The sequence below is a fragment of the Callithrix jacchus genome, chromosome 17, assembly GCF_049354715.1.
Source record: "Callithrix jacchus isolate 240 chromosome 17, calJac240_pri, whole genome shotgun sequence".
Lineage (NCBI taxonomy): Eukaryota > Metazoa > Chordata > Mammalia > Primates > Cebidae > Callithrix > Callithrix jacchus.
In genome coordinates, this window is record NC_133518.1 from 17020245 (window position 1) to 17046232 (window position 25988).

General features: G+C 42.4%; 1 protein-coding gene across 1 annotated transcript in view; it reads right to left on the reverse strand.

Moving 5' to 3' along the window:
• Positions 1 to 19338: 19338 nt before the first annotated feature.
• The window catches only part of SEC62 (SEC62 preprotein translocation factor), a 45584-nt gene continuing 38934 nt past the window's right edge, over positions 19339 to 25988 (reverse strand). Inside the window, exon 8 of the mRNA XM_078353863.1 lies at positions 19339 to 22220. Within this exon, the coding sequence (XP_078209989.1) occupies positions 21754 to 22220 (467 nt within the window). The 3' untranslated portion in view covers positions 19339 to 21753. The remainder of the gene's footprint in view (positions 22221 to 25988) is intronic.

The window sequence follows — 25988 nt, forward strand, 5'->3', positions numbered from 1 at the left end:
CTTGAAGATTACAGGCATGAGCCACCGTGCCCGGCCGAGCCTGGTGTAGTCTTAACACTTCTTCCCACTAACTCCATCTATCTACCGTCTAAAGGTTTCCTTTCATTCAGCAAACATTTCTGTGTTCTTACTGTGTGCTGAGCGCTGTATGGGAGATGTGGGGAAGGGAAAGACGAACATGCAATTGTAAACACACTAAGCTCTCGTTGTGATGGGAGAGGCCTTTTTTATATATCACCCATAACCCTCACAGCATCCCTGCAAAGTAGATATTACTTTATATTTTATAGATGAGGAAACAGATTTGGACAGGTTAGGAACCTGCCTGAGGTCTGAGACGGAAGTCAAGTCCAATTTTTGGTTCTAATGCTTGTGGTCTGTCCCTTACACAGTCCTGAAAATGCAGATAAAGAAACTCCAAAGAAAATTCTATCCATTTCAGTTGTTTTTCTCAGGTTCGCACTGAGGCTGAAAACCATAGTTTGATGATCCCAAGCTCATGCTAATACGCTGCCTGGAAATTAATATGTGAAAATTCCGAGATGGGTTCACCATTTCCATCATAAAGAGCCACAGTGATCTTTTAATCAAGTTAAACTAGCTTTCCCCATATGGTATGTTTAACCCTTTAAGTCCAGTTATTGGAATGAGTTTTGAGAGTCTTAGGTGTTTCTTCTCTGAGGACAGGACCATTATTACTGTAAGGCGAGGTGCAGGCAAGAGAGCTAGCATTTTCTCTTCCCTGCTGTGATTCTGGCGGTTGTCAAATATTTATATACCTGTACTTATTTGTTTTTAAAATCAAGGCAAGTATTTAGACAGTAAAATATATTCAAATGATAAGTTTATTTCAATGACATAGGTGAAATGTAGTGACAAAATTTTCCTTCTTAACATTTTAAATGTTATTATTTATTTATTTATTTATTTTTTAAAGACGGGGTTTCACCATGTTGGTCAGGCTGGTCTTGAACTCCCGACCTCAGGTGATCCGCCCACCTTGGCCTCCAAAGTGCTTGAATTACAGGCGTGAGCCACTACACCCAGCCCAACATTTTAAATTTTTTAATTAATTTTTTTTTTTTTTGAGACGGAGTTTCGCTCTTATTACTCAGGCTGGAGTGTAACGGCGTGATCTCGGCTCACCGCACTCTCTGCCTCCTGGGTTCAGGCAATTCTCCTACCTCAGCCTCCTGAGTAGCTGGGACTACAGGCTGTGCCATCATGCCCAGCTAAGTTTTTGTATTTTTAGTAGAGACGGGGTTTCACCATGTTGACCACGATGGTCTTGATCTCTTGACCTAGTGATCCACCCGCCTTGGCCTCCCAAAGTGCTGGGATTATAGGCGTGAGCCACCGCTCCTGGCCTTATTTTTTATTTTTTTGAGGCTGAGTCTCACTCTGTTGCCCAGGCTGGAGTACAGTGGCGTGATCTCCGCTCACTGCAACCTCTTTCTCCCAGGTTCAAGTGATTCTTGTGCCTCAACCTCCCAAGTAGCTGGCTCTACAGGCATGAGCCACCATGCCTGGATAATTTTTGTATTTTTAGTAGAGATGGGGTTTCACCATGTTGGCCAGGCTGGTCTCAAACTCCTGACCTCAGGTGATCCAGCTGCCTCAGCCTCCCAAAGTGCTGGGATTATAGGCGTAAGTCACTGCACCTAACCAACTTTTTTTTTAATTAAGGAAAATTTTAAACATGCAAAGAGAAAAAAAACAATGAGAATAGTATAAAGAGCTCCTGTGTTCCATTACCCAGCTTTAACAATGATTAACTCACGGTCAGTCTTGTTTCATCGATACCCTACCCACTTCCTCCCACACGTTTTGTTCTGAAGCAAATCCCTGACTATCATACTATTTCATCCGTGAATATTTCAGCATGTACCTCTAAAAGATAAGACTCTTTAGGGACCAAGTGTTTTGTCAAGCATTTCCTGAGACTGATCTATGGGAAATTTGCAAGAAAAAAAAAGGTCTCAACTATTTTGCAGAAAACTGCACTTCTTGCAGGAGTGCAGATTGGAGGTGATGGTGAGGTCCACAGTGACAGCCTTTGGGTGAAGGTCTGACCAGTCTTCACAGCATCAGCATCCACTTAGGGAAAGTCAGTCCTATTTATCCTTTGTGAAAGTCAGGACTTCAAATCTTGGACCACCCTATTTGCTGTTAGCTTTCTCAGTGTTGATGAATCTGCTGAGGCTTCTTGTTGAGTCTCAGCTAGTGTTTTAATGACCCCAGCAGTAGAAGGTGGTAACTACCTTTTGCACCTGCAGTGTTAGCAATGGCCTTTCCTGAAGGTTAACTTATTTAAATTAACACCAGTAACAGGGCCTTCAAGGAAATTAACTGACTGGAAATACCTGGTAGAGTCTGGATACATAATTGTATCCCTATAGTACCTAGCATAGCACTTAGCCCATAGTAGGTGCTCAGAAGATGGTTGTCGAATAGAGGAAGGGAGAAAAGAAGGAAGGTATAACTAACTGAAAGAATGCCAGTTTTAGAAATGGTTAAATATGACAATAAACAAGACAGCAAGAAAAATAAAATCTATGAAGAGGAAGAGGTGGAATAAGCCTCTCCTCCCAAAGATGTCCATTTTTGAATTTCCAGAACCTATGAACATGTTAACCTTACCTGGCAAAAGGATTTCTGCAGATGTTAAAAAGTCAAGAATCTTGAGATGGGGAGATATCCTGGCTTATGCAGATGGGGTCACTGTAATGGCGAGAATCTTTGTAAGTGAAAGAGAGGCAGGAAGTCTGAGGAGATGGTGAGGATGGAAGCAGAAGTGGGACTGACGCTTGTCCTGGTTTTGAAGATGGAGGTGGGGGCCATGAGCTAGAGGAGGCAACAGCCTGTAGCATGTGGAAAAGGAAAGGAAACAGATGCTCCTCTAGAGCCTCCAGAAACTGATCTGGCTGACACCTTGATTTTAGCCCTGTGAGATGTATTTTAGACTTCTGACCTCCAGAACTATAAGATGATAAATTTGTGTTGTTTTAAGCCACATGTAGAAATTTGTTACAGCAGCCATAGGAAACTGGCCTAGGGAATGTACGCAATCTTGCCTTAGCTTTTTTTTTGCAAGGTACATGATGAAGCCATTATAAACCAAGGCATAGCAGACTCTATGTAAAGTGGCCGGGCACAGTGGCTCACCCCTGTAATCCCAGCATTTTGAAAGGCAGAGGTTGGCAGATTGCATAAGGTCAGGAGTTCAAGACCAGTCTGGCCAACATTAGTGAAACCTTGTCTCTACTGAAAATACAAGTATTTGCCAGGCATGATGGTGGGCGTCTGTAATCCCAGCTATTCAGGAGGCTGAGGCAGGAGAATTGCTTGAACCTGGGAGGCAGAGGTTGCAGTGAGCCGAGATCGTGCCACTGCACTGCAGCCTGGGGGACAGAGCAAGACTCCATCTCAAAAAAAAAAAAGAAGACTCAGGAAAGTGTTTAGAATATATTTCTAAAGCAATCCTGTTGTCTCTACAGTTGACACTGAACTATTGAGACACATGATACTGTGGCTGAGGCAGGAGAATTGCTTGAATCTGGGAGGAGGAAGTTGTGGCGAGCTGAGATTGCACCACTGTCCTCTAGCCTGGGCGACAGAGCGAGACTCCGGCTCAAAAAAAAATTTTTTTTTAAAGATTAAAAATAGGACACCTATAAAGGGCACTTCCCATGAATGGAGCCTGCAGGACTGGAAGTCGCTGTGGGTGTTAGTGAGTGGTGAGTGAATGTGAAGGCCTAGGACATCACCGTACACTACTGCTTTAGATGTTAGAAACACTGTATATTTCGGCTATGTTAAATTTATAAAAAATTATTTTTCTTTTCTTTTTTTTTTGAGATGGAATCTCGCTCTGTAGCCCAGGCTGGAGTGCAGTGGTGCGATCTTGGCTTACTGCAACCTCTGCCTCCCGGTCCCAGTTCAAGCAATTCTCCTACATCAGCCTCCCAAGTAGCTAGGATTACAGGCACGAGCCACCATGCCCAGCTAATTTTTTATTTTTTAGTAGAGACAGGGTTTCACCAGGTTGGCCAGTCTGTTCTTGAACTCCTGACCTCATGATCCGCCTGACTCGGCCTCCCAAAGTGCTGGGATTACAGACATGAGCCACTGCGCCTGGCCAAGAACTATTTTATTTTGTTCAATAATAAATTAACCTTAGCTTACTGTAGCTTTTATTTTATAAACTTAAAAATATATATATATTTTTTTTTTGAGACGGAGTTTCACCCTTCTTACCCAGGCTGGAGTGCAATGGCGCAATCTCGGCTCACCGCAACCTCTGCCTCCTGGGTTCAGGCAATTCTCCTGCCTCAGCCTCCCGAGTAGCTGGGATTACAGGCACGCGCCACCATGCCCAGCTAATTTTTGTATTTTTAGTAGAGACGGGGTTTCACCATGTTGACCAGGATGGTCTCGATCTCTTGACCTCGTGATCCACCAGCCTCAGCCTCCCAAAGTGCTGGGATTACAGGCGTGAGCCACCGCGCCCGGCCCAAAAATATTTTAAGCATTTTTGACCCTCATAATAACACTGAGCTTAAAACACAAAGACTTGTACTACTGTACAAAAATATTTTCTTTCTTTATATCCTTATTCTGTAAGCTTTTTTCTCTTTTTAATTTTAATTGTTTAAACTTTCAAAGTTTCGTTTGGTTGAAAATGAAGACACACATTTTAGCCTAGGCCTACCCAGGCCCCAGATCATCAGTGTCACTGTCTTCCACCTCCACGTCTTGTCCCACTGGAAGGTCTTCAGGGGCAAAAACACCCATGGAGCTGTCATCTCCCATGATAAGAAGGCCTTTTTCCAAAATACCACCTGCAGGACCTGCCTGAGTCTGTTCTACAGTTAGAAGAAACGTGTAAGTAGCAGTGGTACAGTCTAAAACAATGATACAAAGTATAGGGTAGCAAATACATAAACCAGAAACATGGTAATTAATTATCAAGTATTATGTACTATACATAACTATATGTATTACACTTTTTTTTTTTTTGAGATGAAGTCTCGCTCTGTCGGCCAGGCTAGAGTGCAGTGCACTCCGTCTGCAACCTCCGTCTCCCAGGTTCAAGCAATTCTGCCTGACTCAATCTCCCAAGTAACTGGGATTACAGGTGCCCATCACCACTCCTGGCTAAGTTTTGTAGTTTTAGTAGAGATGAAGTTTCATCATGTTGGCCAGGGTAGTTTCGAACTCCTGACCTCAGATGATCCGCCCACCTTGACTCCCAAAGTGCTGGGATTGCAGGCATGAGCCATGGTGCCTGGCCTGTGTTACACTTTTATACAACTAGGAGCACAGTGGGTTTGTTTACACCAGCATCCCCACAAACACGTGAGTAATGCATTACACTACCACATTATGATGGCTACGACATCACCAGCCCATAGGAAATTCTCAGCTCCATTATAATCTTATGGGACCACCATCATATGTGAGTTCCACCACTGACCAAAATGTCATTATGCAGTGCGTGACTTTAATTTAAAAAAGATGGTTAATAGCAAGTGTTCATGAGGACGTGGAGAAATTGGAACCCTCATTCATTGCTGTAAAAAGAACATGAATTTATTGTAAGAGTTTGAGTGGCCCCAAGACTTACTGGAGAAGCTGGACAATCAGGCTTGAATGGTGGGAAGTGGCAAAGGAAACCACACTGTGGGAGCCAAAGTCATGTTTAGCGAGGACACCGGTGCTTCCTCCAGCAGTGCGGGCTTGAAATGGTGAAGGTCTCACACCGCAGATGAAGGCAGCATTAGGCTGCGTTTAATCCGGGGCTGCCTGAAGCCAAAGCCCCACACTCTCTACTATGAGTTTGCAATTTCTTTATTAGTGAAGTGAATTTGGAAGACAACTACGAATAGTGATGACACAAGGGATTTGGACAGTGTCCGTACATGCCAGACGCAATGTAAGTGGTATTATTATTAAACGCAGCCATGATCTACAGTCATACCTGTGTCTCAAACAACTAATTGCTGAGGTTGCCAGGCAATCGTATTTGTCAGGCACGAGTTTACAGTGAGCGGGTAAATCATCTACACCCCTGAGACCATCAGAGATTAGTCCCTCCTCCCTTTTGTACTAATCTCCAGTTCAGATTTTCTGATCCTGCTCGGCCTCCATTTCTAAAGCCCTTCTGTCAGCCTGTATTTTTACCACCTGGTTCTATGGGTCACCAGATCCTCCTTATTTGCAGTCAGCTTTGTGAAAGAACTTTCGATACTCGGCTGCTCTAGGACAACAGCTCTCACACCTTTTCGTCTCGGGACCTTTTAACTGCTTTTAAACATTATGGAGAATGCCAGAGAGTCATGTTGGTGTGGACTATTTGCTGCATTAGAAATGAAAACAGGCCAAGTGCAGTGGCTCACCCTGTAATTCCAGAGCTCTGGGAAGCTGAGGTGGGAGGAATGTTTGAGGTCAGGAGTTTGAGACCAGCCTGGGTAACACAGCAAGACCCTGTCTCTATGAAGAAGTTCAATTAGCTGAGTGTGGTGGCACACACCTGTGGTCCCCACTCCTCAGGAGGTTGAGATGGGGGAATCCCTTGAGCCCGGGAGTTCGAGGTCCAAGTGAACTATGATCATGCACTGTACTCCAGCCTGGGCCACAGAGCGAGGCCTAGTCTCAAAAGGAAAGAAAGAAATAGTAAAACATAAATTTTTAATAATATTAATTTTGAAACAATAAAAGAGATGACACACTAACGTTATTAAAATAATGTCTATGAACAATAGTTGTTCCTCAGAAACATTTTTGTAAGATGAGTGGCACTGTTTTACATTTTTAACAAACCTGTTGAACATCTGGATGAATAGAAGAAAGCTAGATTCTCATGTCTGCCTCTGCATTCAGTCTGTTCCCATATCACACTGGGAAGCTCCACTTGTGCTGGTGAGAGAATGAGAGTGAAAAGGCAACAACATCAGCATTATTACAGAAATATTTTGACCTTAAAGAGATGCTGGAAAGGACAACCAGGAACCCCCATTGCAAGTAGAAAATTGATGCTGTATTTTTTGTTTGCTTTTTTGAGACGGAGTCTTGCTTTGTTGCCCAAGCTGGAATGCAATGGCGTGATCTCAGCTTACTGCAACCTCTGCCTCCCTGGTTCAAGCAATCCTCCTGCCTCAGTCTCTTGAGTAGCTGGTATCACAGGCACATACCACCATGCCCAGCTAATTTTTTTTTATTTTTGGTGGAGACAGGGTTTCACCATGTTGGCCAGGCTGGTCTTGAACTCCTGAGGTTTGAGACCGAACCATGGTGGCTCACACCTGTAATCCCAACACTCTTGAGACTCCGAGGTCACCTCAGCCTCCCAGAGTGTTGGGATTACTCACAGGTGTGAGCCACTGTGCCTGGCCCTGATGCCATTTTTGATGTTCTTTTTTTGTGTGTGTGTCAATCCATTTTTCCATCTGTTAAGAAACTGCGGCCAGGTGCGGTGGCTCATGCCTGTAATCCTATCACTTTGTGAGGCAAAGGTGGGAGGACTGCTTGAATCCAGGAGTTTAAGACGAGCCTGGGCAACATAGGGAGACATCCTCTCCACAAAAAAATTTAAAACTTAGCCAGGTGTGTCCGGGAGCGGTGGCTAACTCATGTAATCCCAGCACTTTGGGAGGCTGAGGTGGGCTGATCACCTGAGGTCAGGAATTTGAAACCAGCCTGGCCAACATGGCAAAACCCCTTCTCTACTAAAAATAAAAAAGTTAGCCAGGCATGGTGGTGGGCACCTGTAATTCCAGCTACTAGGGAGGCTGAGGCATGAGAATCACTTGAACCCAGGAGGCGAAGGTTGCAGTGAGCCGAGATTGCAGCATTGCACTCCAGCCTGGGTGACAGAGTGAGACTCCATCTCAAAAAAACCACAAAAAACAAACAAACAAACAAAAAACTCTGGAAGGGGGTGAAGTGAGAGGGGAAACTGGGAAGATGGAGGGTAAGAAGAAATGTCTCACCTTTTATAATTTTTTATTTTTGAATCATGTGAGTATAATAAAAAACATTAAACTTTTAAAATAGAAAAGGAAGAAGCTCTTGAAGATCTCTGAAATGCAGATGCTGGTGAGTTCTCACATAGGACTCTTTTGATTTTCTCAGTTGGCCTCTTGTGGCCTCAGTTCCATCAGTCAAACAGTCATTTCTTCCATGTATCTTCAGTTTCTCTCCCAAGCTTGTCTTTCCTGTGTGCATTCAGGCTGTCAGTCTCACCGTGAACAAGTTTAAGTCTTTCCCATCCTTAAGGGGCTCTTTTAATCCTGCCGTCCCCCTAGTTAGTTCATTACTTCCGTTGTTACTCTTTCCCTTCTCAGCCAGGCATTTTGAAAGATTGCACTCACATCTCACCACTTCCTGTTCATTCACTGTTGACCTTGCAGCTCTCTGGCTCTTCCCCAGCCTCTGATGAAACTGCTCGTGCCAACACTATACTGACCTCCAAATTGCAAAGCCCAGTGCAATCCCTGCTGCACTTGACTTCACTGTGAGTGGCTTCACCCTGACTCTTTCTCCATTGGCCGGTGTTGCTGCTTTCCTTGTTTAGATTTTACCTCTTGGAGTTTTTCCTCTAGCCTCCCGATGGGCTCCTCCATCTCTGTCTGCTCTGAAATGATGATGTCTCCATGATCCAACCTTGACTGAAGAGTCCTCCCTCTCTATGTGGTCCTCTTGTTAGTATCAACCATTTTCATGATTTTATCCACCATCTGACGGTTGATCTGATGACTCCAAAAGGAGTCTCTATTCTGTTCTTTCTCCCCACCTTCACATTATTACATATATCAGTGGCCTGCTGGACATTTCCATCTCGTTGTCCCATTTCAACATAACATGTTCAAAACGGAAGTACCAAACTAGATGCTCTTCTAAAGTCTCCGTTTTCTTTTGGTGGAGCTAGTTGCTCAGACCAGAAACCTAGGATCACCCTAAACTGTCCTCTCCCTCTCCACCACCCACCTTTCTATCCTTTATCTTCTTAGTTATTCTGGCACCCACCCCATCTCAATCCCTCTTACTCACTGTCACCCTGAGATCATAAAGGTCTAAGCTAATTGGGAAGCAAAATGGTAGAGTCAAGAGGCTTTTTAACATACTTTAATAAGTAAAGGATAATTTTGAGATAGAGTGAAGAGAATTTGTTGACTAACATATGTGGGGACGCAGGACGACTGAGTTTCTAGTTGAGTCAGCTGTGACTTGAGGTCAGAAAGGGGGGCAGCCCCGAAGGGATGGAGATTAAATTTCCATTTGGACATGTCGATATTTAGGTGCCCATGGGACTGAGACTCATAGTGAAAGTCAAAGCTAGAGCAAAAGATTGAGGGTCACATTTGAAGCCAAAGAAATGAATGTAATTACCTGAGGGAAGGTATCAAAGGAGCATGGACCAAGGGAGGAGTTTTGGAGACTCAATGTTTCAGGAGGAAATAGAGGAGAAGGAGTAGCCAGAGACAGGAAAAAAGTCATGTCCTGGATGCTGAAGGAAGGAAGAATTTTATTTTTTTGAGACAGGGTCTCCCTTTGTCACTCAGACTGGAGTGCAGTGGCGGGATCATGGCTCACTGCAGCCTTGACCTGAGCTCAAGCTATACTCTGCCTCAGTCTCCCAAAGTAGCTGAGACTACAGGTGTATGCCACCACGTTTCAAATTATTTTTGGCAGACATGGGGGTCTCACTATGTCCTCTTGCGTCAGCCTCTCAAAGTGTTGGGATTACAGGCGGGATCCACTGCACCCAGCTTGGAAGAGAGAATTTTAAGAGGTCGAGAGGTGAAGGCTTGGATGTTGATGGTGAGGACTGATGTGGGGATAAAGTGGGATGGAGGCTGGCAGGAGGTTATTTGGCTCGGCATTTGGGTGAGTTTGTACTCATTCAAATATTTTACTATTTGGGGAACTCTGTTTCTCATTAAGAATCTGAGAGGTGAGGGTAAGTAGTTCTTTTTTCTGAGTGAGAAGCCAGACCCCCGATCCAAGCTGAGCCAGAAGGATGTTCCCACTGAGGACTTTGACTCTTGAAAGAGTGAATCAGAGTCGGGGCAGTCAGATCAGTCAAGGCAGAGGCGCAGCGAGAGGATGCAGCAGCAGTGAAGACCTGAGTAGCCTGCTCCGGTGGCTGGTCCTGGGCTGCCGGATATTTCTTGGTTCCTTCCTGTTTTCCAAGCTTACTTTTCCAGACTTCCTTTCAATCTTGGTGGCCATTCGGCACCCTTCCCCAGAAAGTCCCATTTCTGCTTCTAGCAGAGCTGGTTCAGTTCTTCGCAACCAAGAACTCTGAGCTGTACAGAGATCTCAGCAGGAGTCATTTCAGAAGTTGGGTAGAGGAACCAGCTTTCAGTGGGTTAAACTGAAGTGGAAAATAAGAATTCTTAAAAAAACAAGGAGCGAAGGGAGAGAGAAAGGCACCTAAGAGAGAAGCAAGGTGGACAAAAGTTAGTTGTTGGAAAGGGAGGTCAGCAGGGCAGACCAGCCACTGGAGTACATTTCTCCCTTGCCTTGACGGTTAAGGTCTCCCACAGTATGATCCCTACCTGGGTTTCCAGACTCAACCCCCAGTGTTCCCTATGATTAAGCCACCCAGGACTCTTCATATTTCCCACAAAATGCCCCTTGTCTCTTCTGGCTTGCTTGTTGTTTTTTATGCAGGATGTGGCATAGGCCTGAAGAGTGCCCACAGATTATCCTGCCCATCCCGCTTGTCCTCAAAGCCCGTTTCTGATCTCTTGAATGAAGCGATTTCCTCTGACTTTAAAATACCCAAAGCTACTTGTATCTCTCTTACCATCTTAATCAGATCATGTCCTTGAATTATATGAGCTGCTTCCTGACTGGGACTGTTTTCCCCACGGCATGCATAGGAGGCGCTCAGCATTTCACCAGCGGATTCACAGTGAAGGAACAGCAACCCTTCTCAGTAGGGCTTGAGTTACAATGGTCAGAGGAGTTCTCTGGAAATGATTCTTCTAACCAGGAGCATGCCCTCAGCAGACAATGGAGATTCTGTTCATCAGTGTTAGAATGGGGAGATGAGGAAATCGAGGTGTACTTGAAGTCCCAGTCTGTGGGAAACCTCATAATCATCAGTTGTGCGTGATTTTCCCATCTGGGATGTGATTAATAATCTGTAGAAGGTCGCGAAGGGACTGCTTCTCTATACAATATGGATCTCACAATGTTGAAAAGTCAAACACAAAAGACTCCATAACATGATTCCATTTACATGAAGTTCAATCACAGGCAAAACGAACCCACGGTGTTAAGAGTGGACATCGTGGTGAGGCGTGGGGAGGCGGGGAGTCAGGTGGCTGAGGGGGCCCCCTGGGTCTGGGTAGGTGGGGGGCGGGTCTAGGCACTGATACACTGCTGCTTGGTCTAAAGGTTACATGGGTGTGTCCACTTTGTGATAATTCATTGAACCATATACTTACGATTTGTGCACTTTTCTTTAGGTATATTACTTTTTTTTTTTTTGTATTTTATTTATGTGTTTATTTTTTGATACGGAGTTTCACTCTTGTTACCCAGACTGGAATGCAATGGCGCGATCTTGGCTCACCGCAACCTCCGCCTTCTGGGTTCAAGCAATTCTCCTGCCTCAGCCTCCCGAATAGCTGGGACTACAGGCACGCACCACCGTGCCCAGCTAATTTTTGTATTTTTAGTAGAGACGGGGTTTCACCTTGTTGACCAGGATAGTCTCGATCTGTTGACCTCGTGATCCACCCGCCTCGGCCTCCCAAAGTGCTGGGATTATGGGCGCAAGCCACCGCGCCCGGCCCCCTATTGCATTTTATTTTTTAAAAATTAGCTGTAAAGATTGTAGTGAAAAACAAAAATCAATGAGGTGTTTCATATGCTTGACTTTGAACTTCTGTAAATGTTTTAATGAAACGAAATCAGCACCATGTGCATTTGTTGTGAGTTATCCAATTATGCCGTATAGCGCGGAACATTCAAAGGCAGCAGGAAGTTGGTTGCACACATTAAGGCCAAACACCCTCTTTCGCTGCATGATCCCTAGCTGCCTGGATTTGCAGGGGGATCGTATGTTGCTACAGGAGGCACTAAGCTTTATAGAACACATTTGTTGACCATTCTTAAAAACTCTTACAATTACATGTTGTATCAAGAAAGGGCAGTGAACGGGAAGGAAATGAAATTGTTCTCAGCAGCGCAGAACAATGCCTTGTTGCTTCCTCTTTGTAATGCGGCAAGTGGGGGCAGGGTGAACAAATGAGCATCCTGACGGATTTTATTTTAAGCAGGTTTCACTTTAACTATGGTAAACACAAGATATTTTAGTGGTAAATGGAAAAGCTTATTTGATATTGCCCCACATTTTATGGCTCTGTGCTGGAAGCCTCTATAGCAGAGGCCCAAGGTGTTATTCTTTTGTTCCTTTCCTTTTGTTTTTGAGATGGAGTCGCTAGCTCGGTTGCCCAGGATGGATTGCAGTGGCTGAGATCTTGGCTCACTGCAATCTCCAGCTCTCAGGTCCAAGTGATTCTCCTGCCTCAGCCTCCCAAATAGCTGGGCTTACAGGCACCCGCCACCATGCCCGGCTAATTTTTTGTATTTTTTGTAAAGACGGGGTTTCACCATGTTGGCCAGGCTGGTCTCGAACTCCTGACCACAGTTGATTGGCTCATCTCGGCCTCCCAAAGTGCTGGGATGACAGGTGTGAGCCACCACACCCGGCCTGTTCCTTCCTTTTCTATTCTATCAGTTAGTGGTTAGTTTTCACTTGGATTTGTAAACTCCTGGTGGGCAATATTCCCAGTTCTGGGAAGTGTTTGTGTTGGTGATAAAGGAAACAGGGACTAAGGAGTGACGGCAGCTGTAAAATCCTCCCTTGTAGGGTAAGAGCTTTCTTATTGCTCGCCTCTTTTTGCCTCCCCAATCTCTCCTTCACCATCTCCCTCTTTCTCAAACCCTGCGGCACTTCGTTTATATCTCTTTATGTGTTATCATAACGCTAGCAGGCTGGAAGCATTCAGATGGCGGAGACTGCGGCTTTTAGGGCAGAAGATGGTTCTCCTCCGGCAATGTGTACATATGCAGGCAGCCCCTGGCTTCTTCCCCGGATTCTGAGCTGGGACTATGGGTTCCTCATGTTTATATATTTTCATTGTTCCGCACATAGTAGAGGCTGAATAAATGTTGGTTGAATGAAGACAGGAATGGATAGTGGAGCAGGTCTCCCAGTTTTAAGATTCTTCAGATGACTTGCCGTCTGAATGTTGCAGAGAACTGCCATTGCCTCCTGAGAGAAGCAGTCTATGGTCTGTGCTGGGAGTCTAAATGGCATTCCTCTCTCTGATCACCACACCCCTCTCAACCTGTGTGGTGGGGAATAAAGAATGTGAGGTGGCAATGGGGCTGAACATTCGAGCTCATTTTCCAGGAGCCGGTTCCCTTCTATATGGACATAATCCACGTATAACTGTGGCTTGGCATTGATGGAACCTTTAAAACTAACATTTCAGGCTCCCACCAATACTGTTAATTAGAAACCTTGCATGGAGGCAGAGGGAAGCATGAGACATCTGAATCCTGCACATGTTGCTTTTTAAGTAATGAAATTTGCAGTCAGTCCTTTGGAAGGAGACTAAGTTGGGGGTGGGATGGAAGGTGAGATAGAATACAGCATATGCGATTGAAAAGTAGAGAATTCTGATGGTTCTTGTATTAAGGGACAATGAGAAAAGAAGTTATAAAGAGTAGGTTTTCAATTTTGTAAACCTTGTAGAGTACATGCAACTAGGGAGAAGGAATAGAGATGCAACTTACAGTGCTTTGGATGGTATCCACCCACTCTTTATAGCTGTGCAGTCTGTCAGATACTGTCCAGACTCTGTAAGTACAGACCAGTTTCTGCAGTTATCGCTCATTTTCAATTTACTAATTTACTAATTGCTGTTGTGTGTACTCATTTACGTGTTACTGCCCTTTATATTTTTCTTTGCAGTACAAAGGCCATAATTGTAAAAGGTGTATATATTTGAGGATACGACAAGGTAATCATAAATTCTTCCTTCTAATTCCTTTGAATGTCGATCATTAAGAACACTGTAATGTGAAACACTTTGTGACATGCATTTATTACATAGTCTAAGGATAACTTCACATTCTGAAGCTTGAAGTTGGTGAGCAGAAATATGATTTAAAATCATAAGCTGGCCAATGATTTGTTCTTCCGAAAAAATGTTGTCTTTGGTTTCACACATGTTCCTTTTCCAGATCATCTTGTGAATACTCTTAGCATAAAGTACGCATGGTATGATCCCATTTAGTATCTTCTCGCCTCAGTGAACAGACATACGTGTTACACATCTAAGAGCTAGAGACGGAAATATATGAATTTTAACAGTAGTTGTCTCCGGAGGTACGTGCTATGGTTTGAATGTCCCCCTCAAAACTCATGCTGAAGTTTAATTGCCATTGTGATAGTATTAGGGCGGGACCTTTAAGAGATTAGGCTATGAGGGCTCTGCCTCCACAGATGCATTAATGTTATTATGAGAGCGGGCTTGTTATAAAAGCCAGTTCAGCCCCCTCTTGCTCACTGGCTCTCATGTTCTCTTGCCCTTCTGCCTTCCATCATGGGGTGCAGTACGAAAGCCCTTACTAGATCCTAGTGCCATGCTCTTGGACTTCTCAGCCTCCAAACTCATGAGTCAAATAAGCTTTTTTTTCTTCTTCTTCTCCTTGAGACAGAGTCTCACTCTGTTGCCCAGGCTGGAGTGCAATGGCACAATTTCAGCTCACTGCAACCTCTGCCTCCTGGGTTCAAGTGATTCTCCTGCCTTAGCCTCCCAAATAGCTGGGACTACAGGTGCATACCACCACATCCAACTAGTTTTTTTTTAATTTTTAGTAGAGACGGGGTTTCACTATGTTGGCCAGGCTGGTCTCAAACTCCTGACCTCAGGTGATCCACCGCCTTGGCCTCCCAAAGTGCTGGGATTACAGGTGTGAGCCACTGTGCCCAGTCAGCTTCTTTTCTTTATACCTTACCGTCTGTGGTCTGTGGTATTCTGTAGTAGCCACCCAAAATGGACTAAGATAGTAGCTTTGAGAGTTTTCTGGTTATTTTTGCTTATAAGTTTCTGATTTTTCTGTAATAAGAAAACAAATTGTTTTAACAATAAGAGGGGAGTTGTGGTTAGAATATATAAATCTGAGAAAGGCTGGAAGTATCCAGAGAATATCTAAGCTTGCCCCTTGTCAGGCCATTTTCTATGTGATTAGTGTAGTCTAAGATGCAAATCTCAATGTGTCACTTTCCTGCTTTGAGTCAATTTCCTCCAAAGGTATTTTAGTGTCATTCTTCATACTTATTGTGTGCAACTCAGTCATCTTTCAGTTCCCAGTGACAGAAATCTCATTCAAAATAAGAAAAAATAAGGAATCTGTTGGCTCATGCAACTGAAAAGCCCAGGAATGGCTTTAGGCCAGGCTAGATTTAGGAATTCAAAGATAGTATTATGGCCTTGTCTTCCCGATCCATCCCTTGGTTGTTTTTTTTTTTTGTTTTTTTTTTTCCATGCCGGCTCTATTTCTAGACAGGGCTCCATTCCGTGAAGGCAACACAGCCATCAGTTTCTTCAGGTCCACATGGTCCTTAGAATTCAAGATCCCTGAGGAAATAAGACTTCAATTGACCTCGTGTGAACTGGGTGTTCTTCCTTGAGGCCAGTCACCCTGGAATGGAATGAGAAGCACCACAGAAGGGAAAGGAGTGATTTCCTAAAGGAAGGGATTCCAGGCAAACAATGACTTGCCACCTGTATCCCTCTCTAAAGTGATCTCTTTTCTAGATGCACCTTAACTAGTTTCAGTTTCAGGAGATGCCAGGCTCAGCCTGTTGTCTTATTTTGCGCATCTTGCTGCAATGGCCCAGAACTGCTCTATTCTTTACCTGGCTAATACCAACTCGTTCTCCAAGATCTAGCTCATGATACTTCTGTGGGATGCCTTTCCTGACCTTCCTAATCTGGGCTGGGCATTCATTTATGTGATCCTATAAGCATATCAAGGATACTCTTGACATTATACAACATGGGTGGCACTGTTTGCATGCATACTTCTCTCTCTTACCACATTTGCTTTTTGGGTTTTGTGATTGCACAATGCTTTGCACATAGTACTCATTTCACAAATGTTTGTCAAATGACTGAAAGATAATCTTAGTGTTGGTAAGATCCTGTTCTGCTTCTCCCATTTAAAAGATGCTTCAGGCTGGATGTGGCAGCTCCCATGGAGGCCAAGGCAAGAGGATCACTTGAGTCCAGGAGTTCAAAACCAACATGGGCAACATAGGGAGACTCCATCTCTATGAAAGTATAGAAATTATCTGGGTATGGTAGCATGCAACTGTATTCCAAGCTACTTGGGAGGCTGAGGCGGGAGGATTGTTTGAGCCCAGGAGGTCAAGGCTGCAGTGAGTTGTGATTGTGCCACTGTACTCCAGCATGAGTGACAGAATAAAGAGACCCCCATCTCAAAATAAATACATAAAATAAATAGAAGTTGCTATAAACATCTTGACTTTTTTATTTAGGAGTAAGATATAATCTAACAAAACAAAACATCACATTAACACATGTAACTTATGAAATTTGTGACATGAAATATGAATAATATTAAAACTGAATTATGCTAAGCATCTGGCCTTTGAATATGTTATAGTCCTATTTGAAACACTGGTGGATCTGATTAGCTAGGGAAAGGGTTCTTAACCTAGAATTCACAGACCTCTAAGGGATTCAAGGATAGAATCCAGATGATACATGAACTCGGATGGGAAAAACTAACTTGAATTTCACTAGCCTAAAACTCAAACTTAGTATTTCCTTCAATGACGAGTGCAGACGACAGTCCACAGTTGTACTAGCTAGTAACTGACTTTGTCAACAGAAATCAGGTATTTTCATGTTACATCACAGTTGTTGCAGAGATCTAATGTTTTATGCTACTTCCACACCACAGCAGTTATTGCATACACTCATAGATCTGGCTATTAAATGTACACCAATAACTACCACATCACAAATTAATGTATTTTGGTAGCTCACACTTCAGTGTATCTGGTTTCCTTTGTAACCCCATGGATTTCCTTTTCTGCATTTAAAAACATTATTCTGGCTGGGCATGGTGGCTCACATCTGAAATCCCAGCACTTTGGGAGGCCGAGGCGGGTGGATCACCTGAGGCCAGGAGTTCAAGATCAGCCTGGCCAACATGGCGAAACCCTGTCTCTACTGAAAACACAAAAATTAGCCGGGTGTGGTGGCATGTACCTGTAATCCCAGCTACTCAGATGGCTGAGGTAGAAGGATCACTTGACCCTCAGGAGGCGGAGGTTGCAGTGAGCCGAGATTTGGCCACTGCACTCCAGCCTGGAAGACAGAGTGAAACTCCATCTCAAAACAAACAAAAGAGCATTACTCTGAGGAGTCCATGACACAAAAAATTAAAGTGATCTAGGAAATCACTGAAAATGACATGAGACCAAAGTGTGATGATCTGACCCCCTTGAAATTTAACTTATCTTTCCCTCTTTCTGTCTGGCTACGAAGAGATCACAGGCCTTTTGGACAATCCTAAAACTATAAACCTCAGGAAAGATGTCCTCTCTCAGACTGACATTTCGTCTGAATTGAACAGCCATGTAATTAAAGTCTCAAAGGGTCTCTGTGCTAGGTTGGACAAAAGAAATAAATGCATTGGGACCTACTCAGAAATTCACAACTAAATGCTTTAGCTTTGGCTTTAAATTAATCTCCTTGTGTAGTTATCTGCATGACATCCACTAGAACAGGATTTTAGTTATAGAAATTCTTACAACATGCTGTATAAAGTTATGGGATCTGACAGAGGTAAATTCCTCATTGGAATTTCTGTTCCCCAGGAATTTCTCCTTGGTATTGGTCTGGGTTCCAATAGGAAACAGATGGTTCTTTCATTATGATGTTATGAGGAGATACTATACAGAAGTATAGGTATAGGATACCCACAGAGGAAACACAGTAGCTTCAGCAATTCCAGGATAGTAGCAGCAGAACTGCCATCATCCTTGGCCAGAAAGTAAGAGTGCAGGGACCTGGAAAGCGGGGGAGGAGTCTGGGAGAAGTGACCTTTGAGTGCTGAGGCGGCCCCCCAACCTGGGGAGAAGAGCCAAGAAATAGGCACCCTACCATCTTCTGATCTCTGGTCAAGACACTCCTTGGCCAAACCCACTCAGAAGCCAGGAGGCATCGGAGGCATAGGAGTGGTCCTATGCCTCCAGTGGAGCTGGAGGGGAAAAAGAGAGATCCAGCATATGTGGCAAATTGCTGCCATAGTACTTAACACGCTATTTGATGGTGCAAGAGGGTAGAATTGTATTTTTATTCATTGCTGTGCCTAGTAAAATTCTGGTACATGGTTAAGTACTCACTGTTACTGAGTGAATAAACATACTGCTGAAACAGTAAAAGCAAATTATCTACTACGCAATTAGGAATTACTTTCAGACATAGGATATTAAAAATGTCACTCAAATACTGCAGCATGATTCAGCAATAAATTCTATTCCATATACCAGGTAGATAAATGTCACAGCTTTAAAATATAGTTAAGTACAGTTGGTACAGTTGATCCTCATCATTCGCAGATTCCGTATTTGTGAATTTGCCTAACCTAAATTTTGCAGTGCAGCAGAAAACTTGCTGAGCTTGAACATACTCTCAGCTGAGGTTGAACAAGGCCATGTTCCAACTCTCATACTGTAAACGCGTCCTTTTTACTTGAATGCCATGGTTTCTGCATTTTTAAAAAAATTTTACTGTTTAAAATGGCCCCCAAGCATAGTGCTAAGGGCAAAAAGCTGTTCCTAAGGGCAAAAAGGCTGTTATGTGCCTTATGAAGCTTATGTGTTAGATAAGCTTCATTCAGGCATGAGTTACAGTGTTGTTGGTCATGACTTCAGTGTTAATGAATCGACTGTATTAAATAAGGCGTCTTTACAACAGAAACTTACGTGTTGGCTGCTTGATGAAAATGTGACCAGTGGCTTGCAGAAGCCTAGCCCTGTATTTCCCCTAGGTTCCCTATTTGCTAATTCAGTGTTTGCGGTGACTTTATAGAACATAACTATCTTGAAAATGAGAATCAACCATACTTGCTGTTTTCCAGTTCCTAATAAAGATTAAAAAAAATTCAATTTACAAAAGACACAAGATTTTTTTTGTCAGCAGCTAATTGATAATCAGATGTAAAACCAGAAAGAGGGAGGAAACACCAAAATCCATCACCACTGCATAATTTCAACATGATATATTAAAATTTATTACTTCCTGAATAGTATTCAACTAAATCTATATTATTTCATTAATGCTATCTAGGACATATGGTTTGAAAATTAAAGAATCCAGTAAGAGGGAAAAGGAAAAATACCTTATTTAATACATTGACTTTAAGAACAATCACATACGCATTATTCTTACTATCTGATTTTAGCCTCTGGGAAATTCAATCCTGCTTAGTTAGGCCAACTGATATTCTCTACAATAAACCCTACATGATCAAAAAGCTTCGTGCTTCTACTTACAGCAGCATAGCAAATCTGAAGTTCTTTTAAAAAAAAAATCACCATTCTATTAACAATTATAAATAATTTTCCATGCTCTGGTACAAGAATATTTAATGTAAGCCAAGAAAGATAGCCATCTATTCCATTGAGGATTGTAATAGAGGCAGCTTTTGATTTTTATATTCGTTTAAAGTACACAACTTCAATAGTAAAATAGAAACTGAGCCGAAATTTCTAGTTCACTTTCTAACCGTAGCAAGACTGATATTTCCCCCCAGGGATCACCAAATATTTATAAAAATTTGTACTAACATTCTGTAAGAATCCACACACACCAGTAAGAAGCTGACTTTCCTGTTGGCCATGCTCCAAATGTCTTTATAGAACAAAGTACATATATTATAAACAATTTCAGAATATTGAGTGTCTGGGTATTATCAAAGAAAAGTAAAGGTGAATAAAATCATTTTCATTTCTGAAAAAACACCACTTTTATACCCCAAAATAGGTATCAATGTTACTGGTGATAAAGAAACTCAGAAGCTTACTGTGGAAATAAAGTAGTAGAGCTCTCCGAGTGGGAGGGGAAAATACCCAGGCACTTCATCATGAACATTTGCTAAAAAGAAACTCTTAAAGTGATTGCAGCCTTGACATAGTTGCATTAACATTAAATAGCCATATTTCTGTCCACTTATAGGGACTACTATAAAGAAGCAATCAAGCCATGTTTAATAAAATGTGTCAATGATACAAAAAACGTATTTTTCACAATTAGAAAAATTTAACATCTTTAATTCAAACACTTAGATGAGAAACAGCCTAAAGAAAAGACTTACATACACTACCTATTTAAACCACAAAGCAAAATGCTCTCACTGTGACTGAAGGAAAATCATTTAATATTATTAGTTTATAAAAGTGTAACTCCAAGGAATGATTATGCTCATAAGTAAACAAGAGTTTTCCAACTAAGATGTACAAGACATAAAATCAAACTGCAAAACTAGTTCAAAGCAATTAGAGTCCAATAGTTCTGTTTTATTTTATTATCTTTATTTTAAATTTGGTATTTTCGAATAGGAAATTATCTTTCACAGCAATGCCTCCTGGTCTGATAATACAGTATCTCATTTCTGAATGTAAAGGTTTAAAATAAATCAAAATAAACATTAAGGCATACAAAGCTGCTTTAAGTCTGCTCTCATTTAATAAAGATCAGTTTTTGCTCATATTCAAAATACATGGAATGTTGGCACAAAACTGAAGCTGCTGTAGAAAGATCATAGATGTTGTGGGTTACCGAAACTTCCATTTCTCTACATGGTCTTAATTTTACGAATTTAAGGGTTGAGAAATATCTAAATAATAAGTAACAATTAAAATAAAATGTTTTATTTGTAAATTATGTACAGAATACACTTTACGTTACGACAACGAATTGGGGAGGGAGGGAGGAGGGAGAGCCATCACCTTCCAACCAGTGCTGTTCACTTTCTCTGTTGGAGATGACCATCTTTCTCTGAATCAGATGTACAAATCAGTGTGGATTTCCTACACTGGTAAAAGAATTTAGCTAAACCAGAAGTGTTGCTGGATTGTTACTAGTTGGCTTGTTTCCATAAAACGGTTTTGAACTCTGCTAACTAGGAGTCTTAAGAAATTTCCTGGTAAAATTTTATAATAAAAAATAAAAGCTTAACTATCAAGAACAATGAATTTACGCATCTTAAAGAAACTGTGAAATGGCTACATAACTATGCCTAATCTGAAATGTTGGAGTTTCTTTGTTCCTTTTAAAGTTATTTTTGATTAGTCTAACAGTAAAAAGCCATACAACTATCAAAAATGCCATTAATGTAAATTTAACTGTGGAAAGTACATATTTGATAACTGTCAAAATGAATGAGACCTACTTACTGTAAAATTATCAAATGGATAAAATGTATTAATGGCTTTAAACTGTACCAATAATAGTGCCAATATTCTACAAAACGAAGGACTGAATAGAACTGCTTCAATGTCGAATACATTTCAGTAAACAGAATTTAAAGAATGCTACAAATGCCATGTGTTTAATATAATAATCAGCCAACATAGAAAATCCAACCCCTTGTACTTATTCATTCAGTCCCAAATTAGTCAGATTATGATTTTTCATGTGAAGGTTTAGGTGTTTCCCCATCACTGTCTTCCTCCTCCTCTTCACAATCCCCATCTGTTTGCTGTTCCAGTTCCTCTTTTGTTATCATTTCAAAATCATTTCCATTTCCACTGCTGTGCTGGGACCGATCATCTTCCCTCCTGTCACTGTCCGTGTCTGAATGCCGCTCTCCTCCCGAGCCTTCTGTTCCATGATTTCCTGGTCCTACTTTCCCCTCCTCATCTTCCTTTTTCTCACTGTCTGACTTTTCCTCACTGTCGGACTTCTGCTGCTTTTTGGTTTCAGATTTCTCATCTTTCTTTAAGTCTGCTTTTGGTCCTTTGTATTCATGTGTGTACAGAGGCCTGAAGGAGTCAATGAAGCCCACATCAGCAGTCAGATTTGGCAAGAACCAAAAGTGGTGCCTTCCTCCAGTTATGAGCCAAATGATGAGAAATAGAATGCATCGAGCTGAGGGGAGAAACATTTCTCTAATTGAGTAATTCAAACATTGCCTCAGAGAGAATATTTGTTAATGAAAAGCTGGGAAAACAGTTTTATTATTTGCATATTTCATACACCTTAAATATGAATATTTAAAGCACTGGGAGTGCTAATCCCAGCTACTTGGGAGGATCACTTAAGTCCAGGAGCTCAAGGCTGCAGTAAGCTACAGTGAGCTATAATTACACCACTGCATGTTTGAAAACAACAAAAAAATTTCCTGACTAGTGTAGCAGCTATCACGGTATTCTAGGGGCAGAACACTTTGCTCTGAACTTGAGGACACAATGCAATAATGTCACTCTGAAAAAAATTACTTATTTTTTCCATCTGGGTGTTGTTTCATGGCTATGCACCTCTGATGTATGCACTTGTGATACTATGCTTCAATACACATAGCAATCAGTTAGAAATTTAAGTATACATAAGATCATGGTGTAGGAAAAGAAGACTAAAATTAAATTATAAAAGATGTTCGGGAAGAAAGCCTTTAAGAAGGAAAAAGAAGGACTGCATCATGACTTCCCAAGGCCCTAACCCATTTTGCCTTTGTAAGGACTTCCTCCACAAAAGCTAAAAATTATATAACATATTTATGACTATATTTTCTATACATCTGTATAAACAAAAAAATACTGCATAGGCCGGGTGCGGTGGCTCACATCTGTAATCTTAGCACTATGGGAAGCCGAGGCAGGCACATCAGGAGGTCAGGAGTTTGAGACCAGCCTGACCAACATGGTGAAACCTCATCTCTACTAAAAAAAAAAAAAAATTAGCTGGGCATGGTGGTGTGTGCCTGTAATGCCAGCTACTCAGGAGGCTGAGGCAGGAGAATTCCTTGAACCTGAAAGGCAGAGGTTGCAGTGAGCCAAGATCTTGCCACTGTACTCCAGCCTGGGCGACAAAGCGAGACTCCATCTCAAAAAAATAAAATAATATACTGCAAAGGTTTACTATGATATACATGTATATACATTACTACTTCTGATTAAAAAATATATATATATTTCTGTGGACCCCTATGTGTATCTTGGTCCAAGGCAGATGCTTACTTTGTCTAAAGGATAAATTATCCCTGGATAAAGAATCCCAGTATTAGAAAGTTCCATCTTTTAATCCTTTTTGTCTTATTTATTGTTGAGGACAACGTCTTTCTTGTTCTGTTGCTCACGTTGGAGTGCAGTGGCACAATCATGACCTGCTGCTGCCTCAACCTCCTGGGCTCAAGTGATCCTCCCACCTCAGCCTCTAAGTAGCAGGTACATGCCAACCATTCTCGGCTAAGTTTTGTATTTTTTGTAGGGATAGGGTCTTGCCACATTGCCCAGTCTGGTCTTGAACTCCTGGGCTCAAACTCCCAAAGTACTAGGATTACAGGTATGCATCTATCATTTATCTATCTAATCTCTCTCTCTCTCATCTACCTACCCTCCCTCTCTCTCTCTCTTTCTCCCCCCCCCCCACCTCTTTCCCTCTCCCTACTTTTAGAGACAGGTTCTTGCTATGTTGTCCGGGCCAGCCTTGAACTCCTGGCTTTAGGTGATCCTCTCACCTCAGCCTCTCAAGTAGCTGGGATCACAGCTGTGAGCCACTGAATCTGATCTTCCTGTTTTATTAATTAGGTAAATTACATACTTTTTTCTTTTTAAAGACCAATCCTCTCAATATTAGGAAAAATACAATGTTAATGAAAGCAAGAACACTTAAACACATAAGGTTTACTCTTTGATAATACTATGATAGAAAAATGGAATTTGAATTTTAAAATTTGTAGTAATGACTTCCACTTCTGACTCTTATTGGTTCTCAAACTCAGAAACACTGAAAAGCCTGATTAAAAGAGATATGCAGGGAGAGGATCCAAGATGGCTGAATAGGAATAGCTCTGGATTGTAGTTCCCAGCAAAAAATGCAGAGGGTGAGTGATCACTGCATTTCCAAATAAGTTATTGTTGCCCACAGACCAGGAGATTCCTGGGTGGAAAAGCACCATGAGTCTCCAGCGCAGCTGTTTCAGCTGGTGCAGCAGGTCTCCACACAAAAACTCACACAAATCCGGGCGCCATTTCAACTGGCGACTGGAACGCCTGAGAGACAGAGTCGCCCGTTCAAATGAAAAAAAGGGGGCTGAAACAGGGAGCCAGGTGATCTGAAACACTCTGGATTGAGAGCAAAGACCAGCAATCTGGAACACTCTGGATTGAGAGTTTCACAGCAAGCACAGCTGGACCCAGGACAGTCCAGCTCTGTGGAGGGGAAGGGCATCTCGAGGCAGTCCGCCACTACTGAGGCAGACCGCCGTTACAGTGGCAGACCGCCATTACCGAAGCAGTTCTACCTATAACCCTATAAACAAAACTGGAAGGAAGTTTACACGGCAGCTGGACAGAGCCCATGGCAGCTCAGCAACGCCTCTGCTGGCAGACTGTGACTAGGCTACCTCTTTGCTGGGCAGGGCATCTCTGAAAACAAGGCAGAATGACAGGAACTTATAAATAAAGCCTCGCCTTCCCAGGACAGAGTACCTGGGAAGAAAAGGCGGTTATGAGATCCGCTGCAGCAGATTTAAAAGTACATGCCCAGCAGCTCTAAACAGAATAACGGAGCTCACAGCTCAGCACTTCAGTTCCTGTAAGGGACAGACTGTCTCCTCAAGCAGCTCCCCGACCCCTGTATAACCAAAGAGACACCTCATAAAGAAGCTCACACTGACATCTGGTGGGTATCCTTCTGGGACAAAGATAACAGAAGAAGAAACTAGCAGCAACCCTTACAGTTCTGCAGCCACTGCAGGTGATCCCCAGGCAAGCAGGGTCTGGAGTGGACCTCCAGCAGTCCTGTAGCAGGGGGTCCTGACTGTTAGAAGGAAAACTAAGAAACAGAAAGAAATAACTTCATCAGCAACAAAAAGGACATCCACTCAGACACCCCATCTGAAAGTCACCAACCACAAAGACCACAGGCAGATAAATCCACAAAGATGGGAAGAAACCAGCTCAAAAAGGATGAAAATACTCAAAACCAGAACGCCTCTCCTCCTCCAAGGGATCACAACTCCTCACCAGCAAGGGAACAAGGCTGGATGGAGAATGAGTGTGATGAATTGACAGAAACAGGCTTCAGAAGGTGGATAATAAGAAACTTCTCTGAGCTAAAAGAACATGTTCTAACCCAATGCAAAGAAACTAAGAACCTTGAAAAAAGGTTTGACAAAATGCTAACGAGAATAAACAGCTTAGAGAGGAATACAAATGAATTCATGGAGCTGAAAAACACAACATGAGAACTTCGTGAAGCATATACAAGTTTCAATAGCCAAATCAACGAAGCAGAAGAAAGGATATCTGAGATTGAAGATTAACTCAATGAAATAAAATGATAAGGCAAGATTAGAGAAAAAAGAGTAAAAAGAAATGAACAAAGCCTCCAAGAAATATGGGATTATGTGAAAAGACCTAACCTACGTTTGGCAGGTGTATCTGAATGTGATGGAGGAAATGAATCCAAGCTGGAAAACATTCTTCAGGATATTATCCAAGGAACTTCCCCAACCTAGCAAGGCAGGCCAACATTCAAGTCCAGGATATATAGAGAACACCACAAAGAAATTCCTCAAGAAGCGCAACCCCCAAGGCACATAATCATCAGATTCACCAGGGCTGAAATGAAGGAAAAAAACGCTAAGGGCAGCCAGAGAGAAAGGTTGGGTTACCCACAAAAGGATGCTTATCA